The sequence below is a fragment of the Thrips palmi genome, unplaced genomic scaffold, assembly GCF_012932325.1.
Source record: "Thrips palmi isolate BJ-2018 unplaced genomic scaffold, TpBJ-2018v1 HiC_scaffold_5, whole genome shotgun sequence".
NCBI lineage: Eukaryota > Metazoa > Arthropoda > Insecta > Thysanoptera > Thripidae > Thrips > Thrips palmi.
In genome coordinates this window covers 3,435,071-3,458,130 of record NW_023144632.1, presented here as the reverse complement: position 1 = coordinate 3,458,130, position 23,060 = coordinate 3,435,071, and the positions used below count along the sequence as shown (strand labels likewise).

General features: G+C 49.4%; 2 protein-coding genes across 3 annotated transcripts; one reads left to right on the top strand and one right to left on the bottom strand.

Annotated features, from left to right (window-relative positions):
* Positions 1–414: 414 nt before the first annotated feature.
* Positions 415–5,559, bottom strand: LOC117651400 (alanine aminotransferase 1). Its single transcript, XM_034395420.1, has 11 exons — positions 5,027–5,559; positions 4,196–4,285; positions 3,967–4,075; positions 3,754–3,887; positions 3,560–3,673; positions 3,328–3,457; positions 3,032–3,232; positions 2,794–2,915; positions 2,522–2,707; positions 2,285–2,433; positions 415–2,175 (listed from the first exon to the last, which is right to left on the bottom strand). Exons 1-11 carry the CDS (start codon positions 5,432–5,434, stop codon positions 2,085–2,087), a joined length of 1,734 nt encoding a protein of 577 aa, XP_034251311.1. The 5' UTR covers positions 5,435–5,559; the 3' UTR covers positions 415–2,084.
* A 13,163-nt stretch (positions 5,560–18,722) lies between these two features.
* LOC117651407 (gamma-glutamyl hydrolase A-like) lies at positions 18,723–20,667 on the top strand. Of its 2 annotated transcripts, XM_034395443.1 has the most exons (8): positions 18,723–18,865; positions 18,962–19,012; positions 19,163–19,280; positions 19,355–19,405; positions 19,489–19,718; positions 19,855–19,961; positions 20,070–20,298; positions 20,376–20,667. In XM_034395443.1, exons 1-8 carry the CDS (start codon positions 18,751–18,753, stop codon positions 20,504–20,506), a joined length of 1,032 nt encoding a protein of 343 aa, XP_034251334.1. In that variant the 5' UTR covers positions 18,723–18,750; the 3' UTR covers positions 20,507–20,667. The 2 variants fall into 2 exon arrangements, with proteins under 2 accessions (XP_034251334.1, XP_034251333.1); XM_034395442.1 differs by having other exon boundaries at positions 18,731–19,012.
* Positions 20,668–23,060: the final 2,393 nt, after the last annotated feature.

Genomic DNA, 23,060 nt, shown 5'->3' with positions numbered 1-23,060 from the left:
CGAAAACAGCAAAAAGGGCACTTTGGGGAGAAATGGAGGTCTCTGATTGGTCGGGACTGGTCACGAGACTCGTCACGAGACCAAATTTTCGATCGCCAGGCAGATTCCTTGAGTACCCCACCCGGGAAGGCTTGAATGGGAGGGTTCGCCTGCCACAACTTTGTGGATTGGACAGATGCGAGAGGAATTTGTCGACCAAGTTTTTAGTTGACATAAAAGGTCAAGAATTGACAGCAATCACTGATGTAAAAACAAGCAAAAGCCTGTTATCTGCACACAGTTATGAGCACTCATTTCGTGAAGCATTGTATTGTTTAGCAAGATACTACTCAAAAGCTAGAAAAACATTTTAGACTCCACTCCCCCATCTCAAACTCACATGAGTGCTGGGTTGCAAAATCAAAATAGACGGAATTGATGATTAAAATAGGACCAAATCTTTAATAGTATTAAGTCCATATGGCATTGCGACAAATAGTTAACAATCTCAACTAAAGTTAAGGAAACTCAAATTTTAAATGGTCTTTCCAAAACAAAAACTGAAATAACAAAAGGAGTGAAGTGTTAACAACAAAATTAAACTTATATCACTCGACATCATACTCATATTTCTTTGTTCAAATAAGCAATCACATGGTGAACTACAAAATGCACTATACATTATATACAACTCATCACATAGAAACTTAAATGAAATAGAGCCTCACGTTGCTTCAAAAAACTCAGGAGAAAAACAAAGGTTACAGTGAAACAAGGACTACTCAAGAGGCCATGCCATGCTTGATAAATGTTCATTATTATTATTTTAAATTATGAACATCCTACACTTGAATAAAGATAAAAATGTCACCACAAAGGCTATTTATAGAAAGGCAAATCAGGACCTGATTCAAAAATAAATGTAGAATGATGGCTGAAATATATAATAAGACCAACTTAACACAATGATTTCACTCTGTACACGAGATTATACAAGGAGCTAGATAACTGAAAGCAAAGATGCATAATATTGTCAGAATCTTACTTCATAACAGTTACAGGGCAACACTTACACCTAAACAGCAAAAGAAGTCCGCACTAAACAAAAATAAGCTTACAGTACATTGATGATACACTATAATGTAACCACCCAATTTTTCCATACCAGCTGAAAAAGTGTAGTCCTCCTATAAGCTTTTGGAACTGACCAAAAATAATCAAAAAATGCATTCCAGTTTTTGCTTTAATTTATCGCCCCACTAAAGGTAAGATACTTTTAATCTGGGCCAGATAAAGATTCAATACTTTCATTCCAGTCCAGGAAATATTTGACTATAAGAGTGATGACATGGCAACATCCTTGTGGACTGTGAGCTGAAGGCTTTATCTGATACACGATCTACTGGAGGCTGACAGAAGTGAGAACAACAAAAAAGTAATGTTTTTGCTTAGAGCAGACTTTTTACCCAATGCAAAGCGTACCAGTCTTAAGATTCTAAATGACGGAAAAGAAATATCTACACGAACATAATCATTATAATAATAAAAATAATTGGATTGTAGGACAAAATGACTTTTGAATATCACACAGATGAGATAAATGATTATCATCCTAAAGTATTACAAAAAGAAAACAAAAAATAAAACACAGTTGAACTTAAAAATGTTACAGCATCACATACTAAACCATTTAATGAGTCAATGAAGCAATTGTCATGTAACTTAAAGTGAGTATCTTCATGGGTTTCCCAGAGAGTGATAAAATTTCATAGTTTAGATTATCACAATGAAAAAGCCATTCAGGCATCGGCAACACAACTACTTTAAAAAATACAGCTTCTTTTGGGAACCAATGATATAATACTGTACCCATTCAGTGATTAAAAAGGTAAAAGTAGCCTCCAACAAAGTCGCACACAGAGACAAACACAAATATCACTAGCTTGTAATAGAGGTCATTCCTTGTTTTGGTAAGAGGAAAATGTACTATAATGACTTTTTTTTGTACTGAATTCAATCACACTATCATAAGCATTTTTAAAGGAGGCACTTTAACGTGCTTTCATGCACCAGTTTGAAAGCAGACATATTAAATTCCTAACAGCTTATTGATTTTCTTTCACAAATTCAATATGGAACTTCTTGAAACTTTCCAGCATTTCCTTCAGTTTATCTGGCATAGGAAGAATGGTGGTCCTAAAGGGAAAAAAGACAAAAATAGAGTTGCAGTCCAATAAGATCATAGATTTGCCAAAAATAAAACAAGGATACGGATGAGCTCCTAAAGCTCAAACACTTAAATTACCTGAAATGATATGTGCCAGGCTTCTGACCGAAGCCGGATCCAGGAACAATACAGATACCAGTTTTCTCCAACAACTGGAATGCATAGTAAGCATCCGGAGCCTGGCCCTTGGCTTTAGCTTTCTCAATAGCTTTGGGTGGTAGCTTAATCTAGAAAAGAAGACACACAATGTAAAATTTGGAGGAATCATACCAGAGGCAAGAGAGCAACTTATGCGACACGTAAGGTGGTACCAACCTGTGGGAAAGCATACATGGCACCCTGGACAGTGTTGCAAGACATGCCAGGAACACTGTTAAAAGTGTCAGCTACCATCTTGGCTCTCTGGTTCAATGATGCCAGCACAGCATCCTTCTCCTTGCGCCATAAAGCATAGGATGGATCCCCTTCCGTTGGCGGAGCCACAACACAATCCATCACAGCCTGAGAGGAAAAGACGGAAAAGTTCACGGTCAAATATTGCAAAATAAAACTTCTGAAAAATAAATCTTTAGTCAGAGAATGCTTACCTGTCCTAGGACAGTAGGGCAAAGCATGGCAGAGATTGATTTCATATACATAGCCTTAACCTGAGGGCACAAGTTAATAACTTCGGAGTAGCCTCCACGCAAGCCGCACTCACCCATGTAGCCTGATATGGAAGAGACAGAGTAATAATTACTATTATCGATTAATTTCCTTATCACACTTAAGCTAAAAGTTCAGTTAAAAGAAAATACATGGAATTCAGAAACAACAAAAACTGACCTTTGGAACATGACATGAATGAGGCCAATTCCACCTTGCTGTAAGGTTCTCCCATTTCCGTAAGGACTTTCTTAAATGAGTGGAACTTGCTTCCTTCCGCATAAACATTATCCTGATACACCTCATCAGCAAAAATAAACAGATTTTCCTTGTAAGCAAATTTGATAATTTCCTCAATATTTTCCCGTGATAAAACTTGACCTGTAAAGTAAATTTATGGGAAAAGAAATTACTTCACTTCCTTAAAATTTTCAATGTTACACAGACTTAACAATTGTTTGGGAGTAACAACTTACCTGTGGGGTTACCAGGGTTGATGACAACAATGGCCCTGGGGTTGTAGGTTTTCCTTGCCTCATTAATGGACCGTTCAAGTTCTTGAACGTCCAAGCCCCAGTTCTTTTCTTCATTAAGATAATAACTCACCTGCAATAAGTACAGAAATTTAATTACAAAAATGATTTTGAGGTTGAAACAGAAGAAGTTGGAGCCATGGAAAAAGTGGGAAAACAGAATATTGAGACTTACCAAGCCCATGTTAAATTCTGCAATCGATGCTGAGTACAGAGGATATTGTGGAATAGGAACCATCACACCAGGTTTTTTACCATTTTCTTCATGAATCATAAGTTTTAGGACAGCCTGAGTAAATAAGAAAGTATATCAGCATCATAAACTGTTTCCGTGTAGAAAATCTATTTTAATGAAGAGTGGAAACTGACCTTAATTCCATCAGAGGCACCAGCACACAGCGTAACATCTTGCCAGTCGCAGGGCACTCCGCCGTCTCTACGCTGAATGTACTCAGCGACATGTTTCCTGATGTATTCAATACCAGGGGAGTCCGTGTAGGATCCTAAAAGAACAAATTCAAAAATCAATTTTCTATTCCGTCACTTTCTTAATGGCATATGCACATTCACACGAAAACATACCAACACTTCCACCTCTGCAACCTTTAAGAATCTCTCGTGCTCGCTGTTTAGCATCCTCAGGGAACTTGGGATCATCAAGGAGAGGTGTGTATGATATCAAAGCCAATACCTGTAACATGAGAAAATTGCAATTTTTGTTAACAGTTACAGAAAGAAAACTATTTAAATTGAAATGAATGATGGATAATAACAAAAAAAATAGTTTAAGAGAGAAATATCAATAGTTTACCTGTCTGATGAATGTGATTGGAACCTGTCCCATAGCATGACAATCACCAATATTAGCCTTCAGCACAGAGTTGAATGGCTTCTTCTGGCCCTGGAACATAGAGACACTACTGTCAAAGCTATCACATTTCAGCGTCAAATCAATTGGCGGCATGTGTCAAGCACAGAGACCACTGTCGTGGGTGGAAATGAATAAATGAATGAAATAAATCAATTCGCAAGATATAAAGCATTGATTTTGGAAAGGAATCTATGAATTAACCCTTGAGTGTGCCTTGGTATATGTCTTGGCAAGCCCTATCAAATTTTTTTAAACTACGACCTGAGGGCAACAACCTTCCTCCACACCTACATGACGACATTCCCACAGTCTTCCTACACCTAGTCTGCGAAAAATTGAAAATCCCTCACTTTTCGGCTCCGCAATGACAGGTTGCATAACCTCCCTTACCAGCAGACGGATTCCAAGAGTCACTCTAATCGCTCTGTCTCTCTCGCACTCACGGGGCGTCCCAAATCGGTGCGACAGAGACAGAGCGACGAAAACGACTCTCGGAATCAGTCCGCTGGCTAAAAAGCAGCCCAGCCTACAGTGTACAGGTCGTACAGGTTATGGCCGGCCGGGCGGCTGTCGGCCTGGCCGCGTTCCAGGTCCCCGCTGGAGCCTCCAGGCCGTTCGACGGCCAGGTGATCGGGACGGCCGGCCGGGCAGCCCGCCAACGCCCCCTTGCAGTGTGACAGCCCCCGGGTGCTGCGCCCGGGTGGGCGGGGCGCGGCCAGCGGCCGGGTTTGACAGCTCAGCCCCAAGGCCTAGGCCTCCACCATGACGTACCTGCTCCAGTTCCTTCTCGATCTCGGCGGCGCGGATGACGAGCGGGCCTCTGACGGCGTACTCCATCACCTTGACGCAGGGGTTCATGTTGTCGATGTTGAGGCATTTCTGCCGCTTGCAGCTGCTGGTGGTGGCCATGCTCCTGGTGCTGCTGGTCACGGCGGTCGTGACGGCCGACGGCGGACTGATGGCCGCCAGAGCCGCGAGAGGCCGCGGGCTTGCGGTCGCTAGGCCCATCGCGCGGCCGCAGGGGCCGCAGGCCTGGCCGGCTCCAAAACGCCGCCACTGCCACCGCCATGCCCCCCGCAGCCGCCCCGCCTCGGCGGACAGCGCGGGGGCCCCGGCGCTTAGCATCTCACGGCTAATCGGGCCGCTGCCGCCGATGATAATCCTCGACGACGCCGACATGTTGGCGGCGACGGCGATCAGCTGGCCGGCCGGCGGACTCGGACCACTCGCACTCCCCGACGCGCTGCTGCTGCTCGCTCTGGCGGCACGAACCGCACCTCCAAATCCCGAACGCGACACGCGACGCGTCACCGCGACAAAGCGCTGCAGCAGCTCAAGCTCGGCGACTGCAGTGGTGCGGGCGCGGGGCGCGGCGTCGCGGCGGGCGGGGGGGCGGGGGGTGGCGGGGGCGGCGCTGGCGCAGCAGGGGGCGGGGCGGCGGGGGGCGGGCCACCAAAGCGTAGCGCGCGTTGCGTATCGCGATGGCTAAAGATATCGGAGTGGCCGCGTCCCGCGGTCGTCGTCCACTCGTTCCACTGGCTTCTTGGTTATGGTTAGGCCGGCCACACAATCACGGCCTGCTAGACTGCTACACTGCTAGACGGGCACTGGTCGCTGTTGGCCGCTGACTCCACTGGGTCGCGGTTCGCGGCAAGGTCAAACCCGGGCAAACCTGGACGTCGCCGCTCCGCTCCGCGCTCGATAACCAAACCAGAAACCAGAAAGAAGCCGCTCTTCGGGGCCCGGCAACGCGCGGCGACGCGGTGTGACCTTGCTTGACTCCGCCTGGCACGGCGGGGCGGGCACACTCTCGCTTCGGCGGTCGACGCACAGACAGTCAGACACAGGCAGCACCGTCCGTCGGGACTCGAGAGGCACCGAAAGGCGCCCCGAGAGGTACCGAGAGGTACCGAAGGAGCCCACCACTGTGCAAACACACGACACTACACGGCTGCTATCTGGCAGAGGGCCTAGCTTCGGGTGCTGGGGCCTTACGGTGGCGCTACCGCCGGCAGAGGGCGTCGTCGCGGAGTTGGCGCCGCGAGGTCTCCAATTTCCACACACTTTCGCGCGCCGGCCGGCCAAGGGGCAGCGCCAGGGGGGTTGGTTCGGGGTTGGTTGCACCACAGCCTGCAAGTAGGAGCCCCTGGTTTGACGGCTTGACTTCTTGACTTGCTGGACTTAACTGGACTTAACTTCTTGACTTGTCTTAACTTGTTTTGACTTGACTTTCTTTTGGCCTGACTTTGTTTCAACTTAGCTTGACTTGGCTTTGGCTTAGCTTTACTTGGCTTGACTTAGCTTCACTTGACTTGACTTAGCTTCACTCGACTTGACTTAGCTTCACTTGACTTAGCTTCACTTGACTTGACTTGGCTTCACTAGACTCAGCTTCACTTGACTTAGCTTCTTGACTTAGCTTCACTTGACGTAACTTCACTTGACTTAGCTTCACTAGACTTAGCTTGACTTGACTTAGCTTCACTCGACTTGACTTAGCTCTTCTTGAGGGCGGAGGCCGCGCGTGGTGGCGGTCGGCGGTCGGGGCCTTCACTGAGACCAAGTCGAAGACGAGTTGTCGGAGCACAACCCGCCGGCCAGCCCCTCTGCTGCTGCTGCAGCGGGCGGTGATAACGGCCTGGACTGGATGGACTTTATAATTTTCCCGCTTTCGTCGGGTCGCTTCCGTATCAGAAGAGCCCGAAGAGCCGGCTCCGTTCGTTTCGTTTCGGACCGCTATAATAATAAATACATAATAACGCACACAATCGCGGCGGGCGGCGAGTCAAAGTGCAGGTCCACGTCGGACGCCCGCGACTCCGCGACCCGACCGGGGCGCAGCCAAGGCGCAGCGGCACAGCCCTCGCCGACCCTAGGGTCCTGGAACCCTAGGACTCTAGGACTCTAGGACTCTGACTCTAGGACCCTAGGACTCTAGGACTCTAGGACCCTAGGACTCTAGGACTCTAGGACTCTAGGACTCTAGGACCCTAGGACTCTAGGACCCTAGGACTCTAGGACTCTAGGACCCTAGGACCCTAGGACTCTAGGACTCTAGGACCCTAGGACTCTAGGACTCTAGGACTCTAGCCTGCCCTCGCCCCGCCCGCTGCTCTGCGTTGCACTGCGAGTGCACTGAGAGCACTCCGAGGGGCACTCCGTCGAGACCCGCGCAACAACTGCAGGCGTCTTGCAGGGCCCAGCCCAAGCCGTGAAGCAGTGCCCCGGCACGGACCAAAATTTCGCCGCCGAAAATAACCGGCGCGACAGATGGCCGCCGATTGTCTTCCCCTCCCCCTCCCCCCTCCATGTCCCCCTTCCCCTCTCCCTCCACTTGTTACATCGCGTTACCTGTGTGCTGTGCTGTGCGCGCCCCGGGGCGCGGTGGCGCTTGTCTGCGGAGGCCGCTTCAGAATCAGAACAGCGGTTTATAATCGCTCCCTCTCTCTCGCACCCCTGCGGGCCGCACGGGCCGCCTGATGAGTGCGAGAGAGACGGAGCGACGGCGGCGCCCTTCGGAATCAGCTGAATCAGCCAGACAGCTGTGGGCCGCGGCGCGACGATCTCACACCGGGCATGCATTATGCAGCGGCAGCGAGGCAGCAGTTTACCGATTCCGAACGGCGCTCTGTCGCTCCGTCTCTCTCGCACCCGTGCGGGACACACCCGTGAGTGCGAGAGAGACGAGTGCGACGGTGGTACCCCGCACAGTGGGCCAGAAGACCGGTGGAGGCGGCCAAAACTCTTAGACGCGTTTTGAGCTCCAGAGTCGCTAAATGGGACTCGAACCGAACGTGTGACCCCACCAATGGGTTCCTCGTTCGGAGAGCAATCCATTCGTGGGGTCACACGGTCGGTTCGAGTCCCGTTTAGCGGCTCTGGAGCTCAAAACGCGTCTGGAGTTTTGGCCGCCTCCACCGGCCCACTGTGCCCCGCTCAGCGAGCGTGTCGGAGTGCCGCCGAGTTGTTGACACGGCGTGTACACTGGTGTACACGGACACGGAGCCCCGGGGAATGACCACACACACAAACAGCGCGGACTGATTCCGGGAGCCGATGTCGTCGCTCTGTCTCGCTCGCTCTTGCTTGCACAGTGTCGTTTTGTCGCTCGGCGAGCGTGTCGGAGTGCCGATGAGTGGACGCGGACACGGAGCCTCGGGGAATGACCAGACACCACACCGACAGCACACTGAAAAACCAAACGTGATCTAGACCGCACCAACAGGTGTGGTCAAATGGATGCCATTTTGACCACACCAGTCGGTGTGGTCTAGACCACGTTTGGTGCATTTAAAATTTTGGTGTTGTCTAGACCACACTAAACGTGCCCAAACGTGGTCTAGACCACACCAAACGTGCCTAAACGTGGTCTAGATCACACCAACTGATGTGGTCAAAATGGCACCCATCTGACCACTCCAGTGGTGCGGTCTGGACCACGTTTGGTTTTTCAGTGCAGACTGATTCCGAGAGTCGTTTTCGTCGCTCGGTCTCTCTCGTACTGATCGAATTGATTGATCTGTGATTGATGGAATGAAAAGGCTTCAGTTTGCGTACACTTATTTGCTTTAGGAAGCATCATCAAGTTGTCCCTTTGATCAAAAGAAGCGCGTCCTGCCCACCCCCTTCCCCTTTGCGCCTCGCTTTGCGCGCAACGTTAATTCATGCATGGCCCTTTGTGGGCGGAGAGCGGAAGGAAGTGATAACGAGGCGATTCCAGCGACGTATCGACCTATCGAAAGACAAACACTGTTTAAAAAAATCTTAAAATTCAGACCAATTTTGAAAGACCTAGTGGTCTGATTTCTGAATTAAGACCAGAAGTATGCAAAAGAAGAATCCTCGGATGAAATTTTAGACTTTCGCAGTCTTAAAAGCAATTTCAGACCATCCAGACAAAAAGTCTGACAGGGGTGACTGAAAATTCTGACTAAGTACAAGACCATGTGGTCTGAATCGCTTTTTCAGACTATTGTCCTGAAAAGGAAGGCCGATTGATCTTAAATTTCAAACTGGTTGTGTATTTTCAGACCATGGGTCTGAAACGGGAGACGTATTCTTCTGTAATGTCAGACTGGTTGCCTCACTTGACCAAATTTAACAGCAATATTTGAGCGCTCGATACAAAATCTTAAATATTCACAAACAGCCCAAGTTGTCCGCAGTTAAACTCCCGCAACACGCCCTTGGTTTGTTCATTTGAGGCCTCCCAGCGTCCAGCGAGCGCGCTTGGAGTCATCGGCATCCTGCAGCCGAGCTCTCAGAGCGGTCCCGTGGTGTAATGGATAGCCCGCAAGGCCGACGAGCGAGGATTCGATGGTTCGAATACCAAGATATTCGGAGTTTCCGAGTAAAGAGCACGGCCGATAAGTAACGCGCAAGTTCTATCGAAGACCTCTCTCGCAATGGAGTGAAGGTTCAACGTTACAATTTTGTGGTTTTGTCTCAATTTTCTTCAGACTGGCCGTGTCTGATAATTCAGACCACCTAAATCTTAATTTTCAGACGACCCAATTCTAAACTTTGAGACCACCCTACTCTAAATTTTCAGACCGCCGAAATGGTCTAAAATTTCAGAACCCCTTACTGTTAATTAACTTCAGTCAAATTTTGTCTGAAATTTCAGAAATTTTTTTTTACAGTGAAAGGGCGAGTTTGAAAAGGCGGCCGAAGCGCAGCCGCCCCCCACCCCCCCTCCCTTCCCCTCGCCTCTGCGGCTGCGGCCGAGCGGGGAAACGGAACTTTTAGCGCAGGACAAAAACCCGCGGCAACCAGGCGGCAAATTTCTTTGTCAGCCACAAAGTTGCAATGTCCGGTCCGTCGTCGGCTGCACACTCACTACAAATCTATTGGCGGTACACATGGTGTGGAAAAGGCGGTAAAACCTGTACCGCCTTTCTATTGGCGGTAAAATCTGGAGCCCGCCAATTACGCACCCTACAAATTGAACGAAAAAGGCGGTACAAAGTATTACCGCCCATTGCATGCCATTTAGATGGTGCGAAAAAGGAGGTACAAAATATTACCGCCTTTTACGTTCTCTCAGTGCGCCAAGAAATCGGCGCGAGGGGGTATGCACTCGCGTAATAGTCGGTTCACTCTATCTGTAATAGCACGCGTAATAATACGCGTAATAGTCAGGTAATAGCCGAAATTGTCAAAATTTTATCAATTTTGGTGTGTTTTAGGCCGTTTTTAGCTAAATTCCGATTAATTTGTGGCGCAATAGAGCGTAATAGCGTAATAGTCGGTACACAGGTTCAGAGAGCGCATACCCCCTCGAATCGGCGGTAAAGCTCTCCAAAGGCGGTACAAACGATTCTGTAAGGGCGGTAATTTCTGTACCGCCTTCGTATTGGCGGTAAAACCTGGAGCCCGCCAATAGCCAATTACCGCCAGTACACTGAAATTCGAAGGGTGAGACATCTCACCAATTTTCGGCGATACAAAATGTATCACCGAAAAAATGGTCGTACACGCATGTATCACCGAAAAAATGGTCGTACACGCATGTATCACCGAAAAAAGGGTCGTACACAAATGTATCACCGAAAAAACGGTGAGACATCAGCGAGATTGGCCCTTGTTTTCCTGGGGAAGTATCACCCTTTTTTCGGTGATACATTTGTGTACGACCTTTTTTTCGGTGATACATGCGTGTACGACCAATTTTTCGGTGATACATGCGTGTACGACTATTTTTTCGGTGATACATTTTAGTATCACCATTTTTTCGGTGAGACAGTTATGTCTCATCCCTCAGAGAGTGAGATGTATCACTATTTGATTTTCAGTGTAAAGGGTGGAAATTACCGCCTTTCGATTTGGAGTGATGCTGGGACGAGGCGGGCACTAAGGGGACATGGCATGCGGGCTCGTGCCTTCGGCGGGAAAACGAAAGGCCTGCCTGTTTGGCGGTTGGCGGTCAAGATCGGCAGACTGATTCCGAGAGTCGTTTATTCGTCGCGCTGTCTATGTCTCACACCGACACCGGACGCCCATGAGTGCGAGAGAGGCAGAGCGACGAAAACGACTCTCGGAATCAGTCTGCAGGCCGACGTCATGACGTCATAGCGGTGTGCGATATGACGGCATTTTCCGGTCGGAAGGTCGCAGGGCGAGAAGGGCGCGAGCAGACCGCCCCACTGTATGTGCCAATCAATTAGCCAATTAGCCAATCACTGCGGGGGGGGGGGGGGGAGAGGGGAGGGGTTGTTGATACGCCCCTGCGCCTAACTCCTTTCCGGCTCGACGAGACGGTAAATATTTTCCTCAAGCGTAATTTTTAGGGCCTCTGAGGCTTGGGGGGGGGGGGGGCGCACGTCACTGAGGAGAGGCGAGGCGCCCAGTCCACAGTTTGGCCCGTCCCGCCTCTTCATGTGCACATCCGCCGGCAGCGTCATCGTGCGTGCGGTATACACTATAGTGCCTGCAGACTGATTCCGAGAGTCGTTTTCGTCGCTCTGTCTCTCTCGCACTCACGGGGCGTCCCGTATAGGTGCGATAGTGACAGAGCGACGAAAAAGACTCTCGGAAGCAGTCTGCTGGGATGCGGCGACGGTGGGCGAGCGAGCATTTTACCTGCAGCACTCACAGGGAGGAGCTTCTTATGTCCCTGAGCGATTTCCGAGGAGTGTTCGTCGCCCTGTCTCTATCGCACCCGCCCTCGCACCCCTGCGCAACGCCCAAGTTGTATTCTCAGTGGCCTTGCCTTGTAATGCCTGAGCTGAGGGCCACACAGAGGGCGGAGGCGGCCAAAATTGTAGACCTTTAGAGTCACTATATCGGACTCGAACCGAACATGTGACCCCACCAATGGATACCCCGTTCGGAGAGCAATCCATTGGTGGGGTCACACGTTCGGTTCCAGTCCCATTTCGAGGGGTCCTATTCAAAGAATCTTATCTGGGCGTTCCCCCGAAGACAATCTTATCTTAAACGCCTGCAGATTTCGCACATTTTGATCAACCAGAATGAATAGGACGACAAGCGAAACACATTTCTACATGCACTTTTGGTTTCTTTGCACACACTTATCATCTTACGATGGTGACGCGAACGTAACATACGCTGAAATCAAAACATGCGTATTACGCTGAAATGTCATCGTACTACAATCGCAACTAACGTACCTTACGTTGACAACGTGCGTAATACGTTGAAAACATGCGTATTACGTTGAAAATCCTGCGTACCTTACGTTCACATTCGTGCGTATTATGCAGGTTGGAAATTGGTCGTACCTTACGATGGAAAATCATCGTATTACGCACGAAAACCAACGTAAGATGATGAGCGTGCACTTCCATCTTTAGATTCACGCGATCAAACTCTCAAATTATGTTGATAAGTAGCTGTACCAAATGATCAAACTATGTAAAATCCACATGCGTGTAAGATAAGATTGTCTTCGGGGGAACGCCCAGATAAGATCTTTTGAATAGGACCCCTCGATTTAGCGACTCTGGAGCTCAAAACGCGTCTAGAGTTTTGGCCGCCTCCACCGGTCTTCTGGCCCACTGTGGGGCCGCGATGCCACTCGCTTCGCACTATGGCGAGTTCAATTGGCGGCGGTGTCGCCGCGTCCCTCTCCACCGAGTGTAGTGGCACTGCTAGTGTAGTGCCCCATGCCGCCATCAATTAGTGCAATCGCTTGAACCCCGCAGCGCCCTGCAGCGCGATGTGGAGCCGCCATCGCGATGGTGCTTCGCTCGACAGCGGAGAGGGAAACCACAGCACAGTGGGCTAGAAGACCGGTGGAGGCGACCAAAATACTAGACGCATTTTGAGCTCCAGAGTCGCTAAATGGGACTCGAACTGAACGTGTGACACCACCAATGGATTGCTCTCCGAACGGGGTATCCAGTGGTGGGGGGTCACACTTTCGGTTCGAATCCTAGCGACTGTGGAGCTCAAAAAAACGTCTAGTGTTTTGGCCGCCTCCACCGGTCCTCTAGCCCACTACTGCTCATAGTCCATAGTCGGCAGCAGACTCCGCTACAGTACTCGGCTATGTGCACTCTAAATGTTGTACAGTGAAGATTCTCCATATTATGGTGAAAATGTTCCATATTAGCTGACTTCGTGTAACATACCATTGAGAATTCACTGTACCTTATAGACATTTTGACGAATTTCGTTGGTACTACGGAGAAAATCTCCACCACAATATGTTGGTGCAGCCTTTCACCGTAAGACATTTACAGTGTGGCTCCTCGGCCGCGGTGGCCGCGGACACGGGGCGGAGATAACGAGCGCAAATCCCACTCCGAGCTGCAGAGCGATTCCTCCCAGTGTGCTGTCGCTCTGTCTCTCTTGCGCCTCGACGGGACGCCGTGTGAGAGAGAGACAGAGCGAAGAGGCGATTCGGAAGCAGTCGATTGATAGGGTCCGCTACGAACCGCCGCCACACTGCCTCGCGGTCCACTCGGCTCTGCCGGACTGATTCCACTCCGCGTTCGTCGCTCTGTCTCTCTCGGACTCGAGGGGCACCCCGATGGGGTGTGAGAGAGTCAGAGTCAGAGCAAGCAGAGGGCCACGTGGAGGACGAGCGAGGCGGCTGCCAAGGGCTGCCAGAGCGGCCAAACAAACTTCAGAATCCGCAGGATATCGGCCATGGAGCATGATCTTGAGTCGTTGTTGCTGTCTCTCTCGCTCCGGGACGCCCCATGAGTGCGAGAGAGACAGAGCGACGCGAGAGCCGAGTTTGGAGCAGCCTGCAGGCTCTCTTGGCTGGGCTGGCCGCCCGGCATGGCGCCTGGAAGGACGGTCATGTCTCGTTTTGCAGTGCAGGCGAGCTTGTGTCGGACCCGAAACGGCGTACGATGGTCTAGCCCGTAATTGTAATGGTAATGGAGGGTAGGCAGTCTAGGAGACAGTCTTGTCGTTACGGCGCGGCCTACACTGAAAATAGAAAGGTCAGACTTCTGACCAACACCAAGACTAGTCTTACTGAAAAGACCGAGGGGGTAAACACTTCAAGAAATTGTGTACAGACTACTCGGTATTACGCTGTATTACGGGTGTATTACACGTGTATTACGGCCCTAAAATGCCCAAATTTGGCACATTTGACCCAAAAATGGTATTACGATCACGTGTATTACGCGTAATACACGGTTTTTGTGTACAGGGTATTACGCGTGTGGTTACCCCCTCGGAAAAGACCGAAAAAGGGTCATACTTCGATGTATGACCGAAAAACGGTCATACTTTTACCACAGGAGGCTGATATATCCCCAAGCTAAACAATAGCCAGTCTCGCTGATGTCTCTGACCTTTTTTTGGTCATACATTTAAGTATGACCGTTTTTTCGGTCATACATTTCATTTGTGTATGACCGTTTTTCCGTCATACGTACTTTTTGTATCACCGAAAATCGGTCAGATGTCTCACCCTTCGAATTTCAGTGTACCCAAAGAACCCGAGGGTGCTCACCACAATGCTATTGCCGTTGACGGCGTTCGCGTGGGCCACCCAACAATACATCTTTCGCAATTTCGCTCCGAACAACAAAAACAGCAATGTTATGCACGCTGAAAGCCGGCGGCGGCAGTGAAACCATAAACGCCTCGACGATGCCGGCGTCAGCGTTGGGCAACGCGGCCGACATCCCGACTCACATGACGATGACGCCGGCATGGCGTTCGGTCCGGAAGTCTTTCCGACTTTTCCGCGCCGTCTCACTTTGACACCTCGGCCCCCACTGTTAAACTAAGTGCGGAGAACTTCCACACTTCCTGGTGAGGAGTATTCTCCGCACTCGGACGTGTGGAGTTTGTAGTCTCCACACTCCTTGTGCGGAGTAGCTCACAGAGCCCCTATCTCTTTGCTGCAAACGTCTAAGTGTGGAGACTGAAAATTCCACACCTCTGAATTTCAAGTGAGCAGTTCTCCACACTTGGTTTCACAGTGTTGGCCCGAGGTGGCCCGGCCTTTGGCCCACGAGGGCCGCTGGTAAGGGCCCAGCGCAGACCGCCTCGTCGCTCTCTCTCTCTCTCTCTCTCTCTCTCTCTCTCTCTCTCTCTCTCTCTCTCTCTCTCTCTCTCTCTCTCTCTCTCACGCACTGCACCAGGCAGGCGGGTGACGGAGACAGAGCAAAGTTCTAAACAGTTCATCGGAGTCAGCCCGCTGGGCCGCCGAATGGGCGAGTGGCGCCGAAAGGGGGCGTCTAATAAATGCGCAGGTGGGCAGTGCACCTGCAGGGCTTCCAAGGCAGGCCGCGGTGACTTCCTCTGAGGGCGGTTGGAGAATCCGGCCCGCCCCTGCACTGTAAAGGGCGTATCTTCGCACAGTGTACGCTCGGAGATTCCTCCCACATTTGTCAAACCTGTTGCACTGAAAACTTAAGTGTGCACTGAGTACACACATAGGGCACTACAGTGTGTACTGAGTACACAATCAAGTATTCAGTGGCGGGCGTGGCATGCCGTCCCACAGTGGGCCAGAAGACCGGTGGAGGCGGCCAAAATTCTAGAGGCGTTTTTAGCTCCAGAGTCGCGAAATGACTCGAGCCGAACGTGTGACCCTACCGATGGATTGCTCTCCGAACGAGGAATCCATTGGTGGGGTCACACGTTCGACTCTGGAGTTCAAAACGCCTTTAGAATTTTGGCCACCTCCACCGGTCTTCTGGCCTACTGTGCTGCACTGTGCGGCCCCCACGAGCACCAAAACCACTTTTCTCGACTTTACCACTGTGGGGAAATTTCCCGACGATATCCCGTGCCCCTTTATCCGGAGGCATTTTCTGCAGTTCCGTCAGTCAGACTTTTAAAAATTTAAGCAGTGTGGGAACGGAGAGGAACGGAGCGAGCAGCGGAGCCTTTCCCCTCTCTCATTGAGATATCGCGTCGCGACCCCAATCTGTCCACCGAAGCGTATTATGTTTTTTTTTAAATTTCTTTATTTTTAGCCATTTAATTGCAGTCACGTGCGTCGGGGCGTTGGCGGGGCTATCGCTGGTGTCAGAGAGGGGAAGGGAAAGGGGGGGGGGGGTCGCTCTCCCGCGGCAAGGTAGGCAAAAAGTCGCACTTTGCCCCTGCAGATCCACTGTGAAAACAAGTGTGGAGAACTCCACACTTGATATCGCTTTGATGCCTAAGGTGAGGAATTTTCAGTCCCCGCACTTGGAAGCGCAGAGATTGCAGCATCCACACTTCAAGTGTGAAGTTTTCCACGTTTGCAACCGTAGCAAGATAGGGGCTCTGTGAGCTGCTGCTCCACACTTGCACACTTGATGTGTGGAGCCTGTTAAATTAAATCAACACGTCCAAGTGTGGAGAATTACTCCGCATCAGGAAGTGTGGAGTCTCCACACTTGGTTGGACAGTACACTGTGAGATCATGGCAAAAAAAAAAATAACCAGGATCCACTGTGATTTTTTCGCACAGTGTACACCCTTACTGGCGCCATCCTCTGGGATAGTCGCACTATCCCGATCCAACTCGGTATCGCTCGCGACCCACTGCCTCGACTGGCGACGGTTATTCGCAAGTTTCGCCGCACCGCCGCGGTGCGATGAGTGTTTTCGATGCAGAGAGCACTTGTCTCTCGAGTGGCAAAACAAGGGGGAAAACATTCGGGCCAGCAGTGCGGCAGCAAGACTGATTCCGAGAGTCGTTTTCGTTCGCTCTGTCCCTTTCGCTTCCATAGAGCGTTCGTGATAGGTGCGGTAGAGACAGAGCGACGAAACGATTCTCGGAATCAGTCTGCAGGGAGTCAATCGCGGATTCCCCCCCCTCCCCGGTGCGGATGCAAGAGGGGGGGGGGGGATTCGTTCTGCCCTTGAAGGCAGCCAAGCCGCCTGAAAGGCAGGGACAAGTCCGGGGGTGCCAAACTGGATCAGTGAAATGACAAAACGCAATGATTTCATGGTGGCCTTAACGCACCGGTGTTTCGGGGTGTGAGTGTTAAAATTTTTCGATGATTTGCCGTGGTGACCCTGCCGAATTTGTTTTTGGTTTTTCGGATTGCTATTTCACGTGACCTACGTGATTTCCGAAATGTCCTCCTCGACGCTTTCCCCGAGGAAGTCTTTTGCGCTCGGGTGCTAGTTGTCCTGAGTCTAAAATGGAGGGCGCAAGAGGCATAACAGGAGAGAGAGAGGGTTCGTGACATGTCAAGGGGTGATATAGAGTGTCTGTGACGACTGTTAGAAATTTTCGTCACTTTCGGTCATGTTTTGCCTTTTTAACAAGGGGTGCCGATAACTGTCATAAAGGGTGCCGATAACTGTATTTTGGCTGCCGATTACTGTGTTTTTGGTAACCTTTTTCTCACGTTAAATAAGAGCGTCACAAATTTTTTTTAGTGAAATCTTTGTCAGCCACTTCGTTGTCTAGATCCTTCTGAGGTGTCTGGAACAAGTCGCATGGGTCTAAGTGTCATAACCTACCCCAGAGGCCCTTGAAAAGAAAGCGATGCTCTTAAACTGACGGTAACTGTATAGTTTACCCTACTCCCCATCAGGAAGTGTGGAGTCTCCACACTTGGTTGGGCAGTATACTGTGAGATCATGGCAAAAAAATAACCAGGATCCACTGTGATTTCTTCGCACAGTGTACACCCTTACTGGCGCCATCTTCTGGGATAGGCGCACTCCCGATCCAACTCGGTATCGCTCGCGACCCACTGCCTCGACTGGCGACGGTTATTCGCCAGTTTTGCCGCACCGCCGCGGTGCGATAAGTGTTTTCGATGCAGAGAGCACTTGTCTCTCGAGTGGCAAAACAAGGGGGAAAACATTCGGGCCAGCAGTGCGGCAGCAAGACTCATTCCGAGAGTCGTTTTCGTTCGCTCTGTCGTCCCTTTCGCTCTCATAAAGCGTTCCGTATGGGTGCGGTAGAGACAGAGCGACGAAAACGATTCTCGGAATCAGTCTGCAGGGAGTCAATCGCGGATTCCCCCCCCCCCTGTGCGGATGCAGGGGGGGGGGAATTCGTTCTGCCCATGAAGGCAGCCAAGCCGCCTGAAAGGCAGGCAACAAGTCTCTCTTTGCCCCTGAAGGGAAGTAACTTTTGCGACATCGGGAACCCGTGTTGGATCGACCCTTGCCCTCACCTATCCCCTCGCATGCCCCAGGTGCCCCCGCCCAGTCGCAGCAGCTATCGATTCATCAATTCATTACGTCGGACATGGCCGATTGCGAACAGCCGTCATAATTAATGAAACGATGTCACGTGCCGTCCTGCATCCAATTAATCGCCGCAGGTGGCAACGCAGGGTAGGGGCAACGTCACAGGGCACGCTTTTTCAACCCGAATGTAATCCGTGTAATCCGTCTGAGCCACAGCTCCATCCATTACACCTACAGACATCGGAACGAAAATAGACACTTCTGCTTCTTCCCCGGGTGTTCTTTCTGACTTCAACATGAAGTAGTACACGATGCATCTTCTTTGCATTCCCTTCTCTTAGTCCTCAAAATATTCTCATATTCAACGGCTAGATGTCTCATACTCCTCCTCCCCCTTCCCCTCCCCTTTCGCAGGAATGAAAACAAAGCTGAGTTCATCGTCTGCTGGCGGTCTCTCGTCTCATCGCTTATCAGTGGCCACTTCGGCTTTGCAAATTTACCGCGAAGTAGTTATTTCTACCCAAAGCCTCGGTAAAAAACTAGCCATGTATACGACACCGAAATTCAATATTGCCATTGCTTTGGTTATGTTCCTCGCTCTATTCTCAAAGTCGGTATTGTCTTCAGCAGACGACAACGAAGTCGAAGTCGCCGTGGCGAACAACCGACCGATCGTGGGTATGTTGTGCATGTGCATGTCTCCCAAAATTATTTCATCCAACCCTCAGTGTCAATCATCCTTTTTTAATCAAACTTGACACATTGTAAAATTTTAAATGCACCAGCTCCTCTGTACTTATACCACACACTGCTAAATATTTGTCACAGGAATCCTCTCCCAAGAAATTCAAAACACAAGTACCGTGCAGAAACAATACAAGAGCTTCATATCTGCTTCGTACGTCAAGTTCCTGGAAGGAGCAGGTGCTCGAGTAGTTCCGATTTGGTAAGCTCCAAGGCCTCGCTCTGTTCTACCTGCTCAAAAACAATCGTATTAAAATATTTACTCTTTCTTTCCAGGATTAACCGGACAAGGCCTTACTATGAGTACATAACAAGCCACATAAACGGGTTAGAACAAGTGTTGAAAGTCATGTCATGAAAGTCGACCTTTTATTTATTAATCTATGTTAATTTTGAAATTTCATTTTCAGAGTTCTGTTTCCAGGAGGAAGCTCAGACTTCAATGCTAAAAATGGTTATGCAGATGCAGGAGCTATAATTTACGACATAGCTAAAAAATTGAATGCCAAAGGAGATTACTTTCCGTTGTGGGGAACATGTCTGGGTTTAGAACTTCTAGCATACTTGGGAGCAAACAAAACAAACCCGTTGACACTTTGCCAATCCGGAAATGTGAACTTAAATTTGGACCTTCTTTCTGGTGAGAAAAGATAATAAGGTTTTCTTAAAATTAACAACATATATTTTTTTAATCTCTTGGAGAAATGCCATACAGACCCTATCATTTGTACAAATTTCTGTTTCTTAAATTAGAAAAGCGACATTTGTTGTTTCAGGCTACAATAGAAGTAAACTATTTGGGTCTGCTTCTAAAGAAATAATTAATATCTTATCAAATGAAAAAGTTTTAATTAACTTTCACCGCTACTGCTTGACCCAAGAGGTAAGGAGTTGACAACAAACGCCAACATCTTCTTTTATTTGTGCCTTCATTGTAAGTTTACAATCACCCTAGACAAAATTAGAATTTAATTCATGGTTAATATTGCAGAATGTGACACAGTTCATGGGTGACATTAATTGGAGAATAATGAGTACAAATAAAGATTCCAACGGTCTAAAGTTTGTGTCGACAATAGAGTCTAGGAACTTCCCAGCCTATGGCGTACAATTCCATCCAGAGAAGAGCATCTTTGAATGGAATCCTGTCCAAAAGACAGCACATAGTTCTAATGCTGTGAAGGCAGCTCAGTATTTTGCAAACTTTTTTGTAAACGAAGGTGAGTTATCTGCACATAGTTGGGGTACCGTTCATTACTCAGGTTTTAAACAAATATTTCTCAACTTGGCTTTCTAGCTCGCAAAAGTACACATGCATTCCCGTCCATAGCAGAAGAAACAAAAGCCCTGATCTACAATTTTTCACCTCAGTACAAAGGCAGAGAGAAGAATTACTTTAATGAGCAAATGTACTACTTTGAATGGTAATTCACAATTCAGAAATGAATTAATTAGTTGATGTATGAAATTTATTTTCTGTTCCCAGTGAAACCTGTGATACCTTTTAAATATTTTTCATTTGAGTGCTGATTTTTATACAAATCGTTGCACAGACTGAATAAAATTGTATGAGTTTTACACGCTTCAAATTGTAACTGTTATTATTTATAGTTTGTAGTGCAAGGAAATCGTTAGTAAGTTATGGAGTATTTTCTTTTGATAGCTTATGTACACTCAAAATATTTTGTCACAATAAGCTTTTCTTTGAAAGGCATAAAATAATTTGGGCTATTTCTAGTCAAGGAAATACGCACTTCACAAGTCCACATTTCGCAGATAGTGTGAGGGGTGAGGCGGGGAACTCCCTCGCCCCTGGCCCTATCTGAGAAGTGTGAATTGCGAAGAGTGAATTTCCATAACTTGATGTAGCCTTTTCAAGTCGAGAGTGCAGTGCAAACCACCACATGTCGCCACCCGGCGGAATCAATCGACGTGTCTGGGAGCGTCCGGATTAACACGCAGCCGTGAGATTAGGGCTAATCTGTCGATGCATACAGGCGATACAGAAAAGTCTCTGTCGCACTCATGGGGCCCTCCGTAAGGGTGGGAGAGAGACAGAGCGACGAACCGCTCTTTCTGAATCGCTCGGCCTGCCGTGCCTCTGGCTGATTCCGAGAGTCGTTTTCGTCGCTTTGCCTCTCTCGCACCCGTGCGCGACGCCCTTATGAGTGCGAGAGAGACAGAGCGACGGAAACGACCCTCGGGATCAGCCCGCAGCGTGCACACTGTGACGCCAGAGGGAAGCCAGCGGCAGCCCGAGCGATAGGCAGCCAGTCGCGCACAGCTGTGCGATGGGTGGCCGAGGCGCACGGCGGCGTGCGTCACAGTTACAGTGTCGTTGACGCAAGGGGCACGCCAACCTCCGCGGCGGGACCGGCGGCGGCGCCTGCAGACTGATTCCGAGAGTCGTTTTCGTCGCTCTGTTTCTCTCGCACTCATGGGGGCGTCCCGTATGGGTGCGAGAGAGACAGAGCGACGAAAACGGCTCTCGGAATCGGTCTGCTGTCGGGGCTGACTCCGAACAGTGATCACCCGTCGCTCTGTCTCTCTCGCACTCGTGGGACGCGCGGTCCATCCGTGGTGGTGAGAGAGAGACAGAGCGAGGGTTCTGTTTGGAGTCCGCCTGGCGCCTGACGCATGCGGGATGCAAATCCGAGGCGTGGGCCGTCGGCCACTTCTCGGTTGACGATTCCGCGCGCCGCGCCTTTCTCTCTTTCTCTCCCTTCTTTCCCTCTTTCTCTCTCTTTCTCCCTCGCGGCCTTACGAAACGTGTAATTGTGTCAGGTCGGAAAAGGCTGCGACGGACCAGCGGCCACTTTTGCTTTCCGGATCCGGGGCAAGGCGGCAAGGCGTTGCGAGGCGAGTCGCGGCGGGATGGACGCCAGACGCCACTCCCACGCACAGCGCAGGGACTGTCGGACGGACGGACGGACGGACAGACAGACCGAGGGGGTAAACACTTGCGTAATACCCTGTACGAAAAAGCCGGGTATTACGCCGTAATACGCGTAATAGTAATACATTTTGGGACCAAAAGTATCAAAAAATGTCATTTTTCAATGAAATCGAGGCGTAATACATGCGTAATACAAGTGTAATACCCCGTAATAGGGAGTAGTCTGTACAAGGTTCACCGGAGTGTTTACCCCCTCGAGACAGACAGTCAAGCAGACAGACGGACAGATGGACAGACAGACACACGTACGGACGGACAGACAGACGGATGGACAGACAGACAGACAGACAGATTCAATTCAATTTGTATTTCTTGAGAAAAACTTTAACAAGGCACTTACAGATAGAAACATTAACATAGCAATCGTAAACTGGAAGACAGGCACACTGAGAATGAAAAAGTCATGATCAATACCCAATTTTGGGCGAGGTTTACTTTCTCACCCAAATTTGGGCGAGGAACGTTTCCTCGCCCAATTTGGGCGAGAAAAGGTTCCTCGCCCAATTTTGGGTGAGGAAGGGTGTATCAGCTCCCTATCTAGCTCCATAGTATTATGACCCAAATTTGGGTGAGGAAACTTTCCTCACTCAAATTTGGGCGAGGAAAAGTTCCTCACCCAAATTTGGGTAATAAAGAATTCCTCACCCAAAATTTTAGTCATGATCATGACTCTTTCATTCTCAGTGCAGACAGACCGAGACAGACAGACAGACGGTTTACAGCAAACAAAAACCCAAGGCACCGCTACCAATCACTCACTACTACTATTTTCCGACTTTGAGAGTTGTAGCGGGGTGATTCCGTGCGTAGGGGCCGTTTTAGCCACCTAAGAAAGTCAAGTAATCAATCCTGCTTGTTCGGCCGGAATTTGGCCTAGATGGCATCAATTGAACCCCAGGAAGACACTCTGAGCGTGGGCGAGCTAAAAGTTGACTTTCGTTTCCTCCCCCTATAAAATATGAAGAAATTAACTGAAAATATGACGGAAATTACGCTTCACGGAAATTACAAACAGATGTTTCTGGC

Coding starts and splice junctions, on each gene's coding strand:
- LOC117651400 (XM_034395420.1), bottom strand. CDS start 5,434: ATGTCGGCGTCGTCGAGGATTATCATCGGCGGCAGCGGCCCGATTAGC. Junction 3,888..3,966: donor TTGCAGAGGTGGAAGTGTTG/GTATGTTTTCGT, acceptor TTGTTCTTTTAG/GATCCTACACGGACTCCCCT. Junction 3,674..3,753: donor GTGCCTCTGATGGAATTAAG/GTCAGTTTCCAC, acceptor TTATTTACTCAG/GCTGTCCTAAAACTTATGAT.
- LOC117651407 (XM_034395442.1), top strand. CDS start 18,751: ATGAAAACAAAGCTGAGTTCATCGTCTGCTGGCGGTCTCTCGTCTCAT. Junction 19,281..19,354: donor GCTCGAGTAGTTCCGATTTG/GTAAGCTCCAAG, acceptor CTTTCTTTCCAG/GATTAACCGGACAAGGCCTT. Junction 19,406..19,488: donor ATAACAAGCCACATAAACGG/GTTAGAACAAGT, acceptor TTTCATTTTCAG/AGTTCTGTTTCCAGGAGGAA.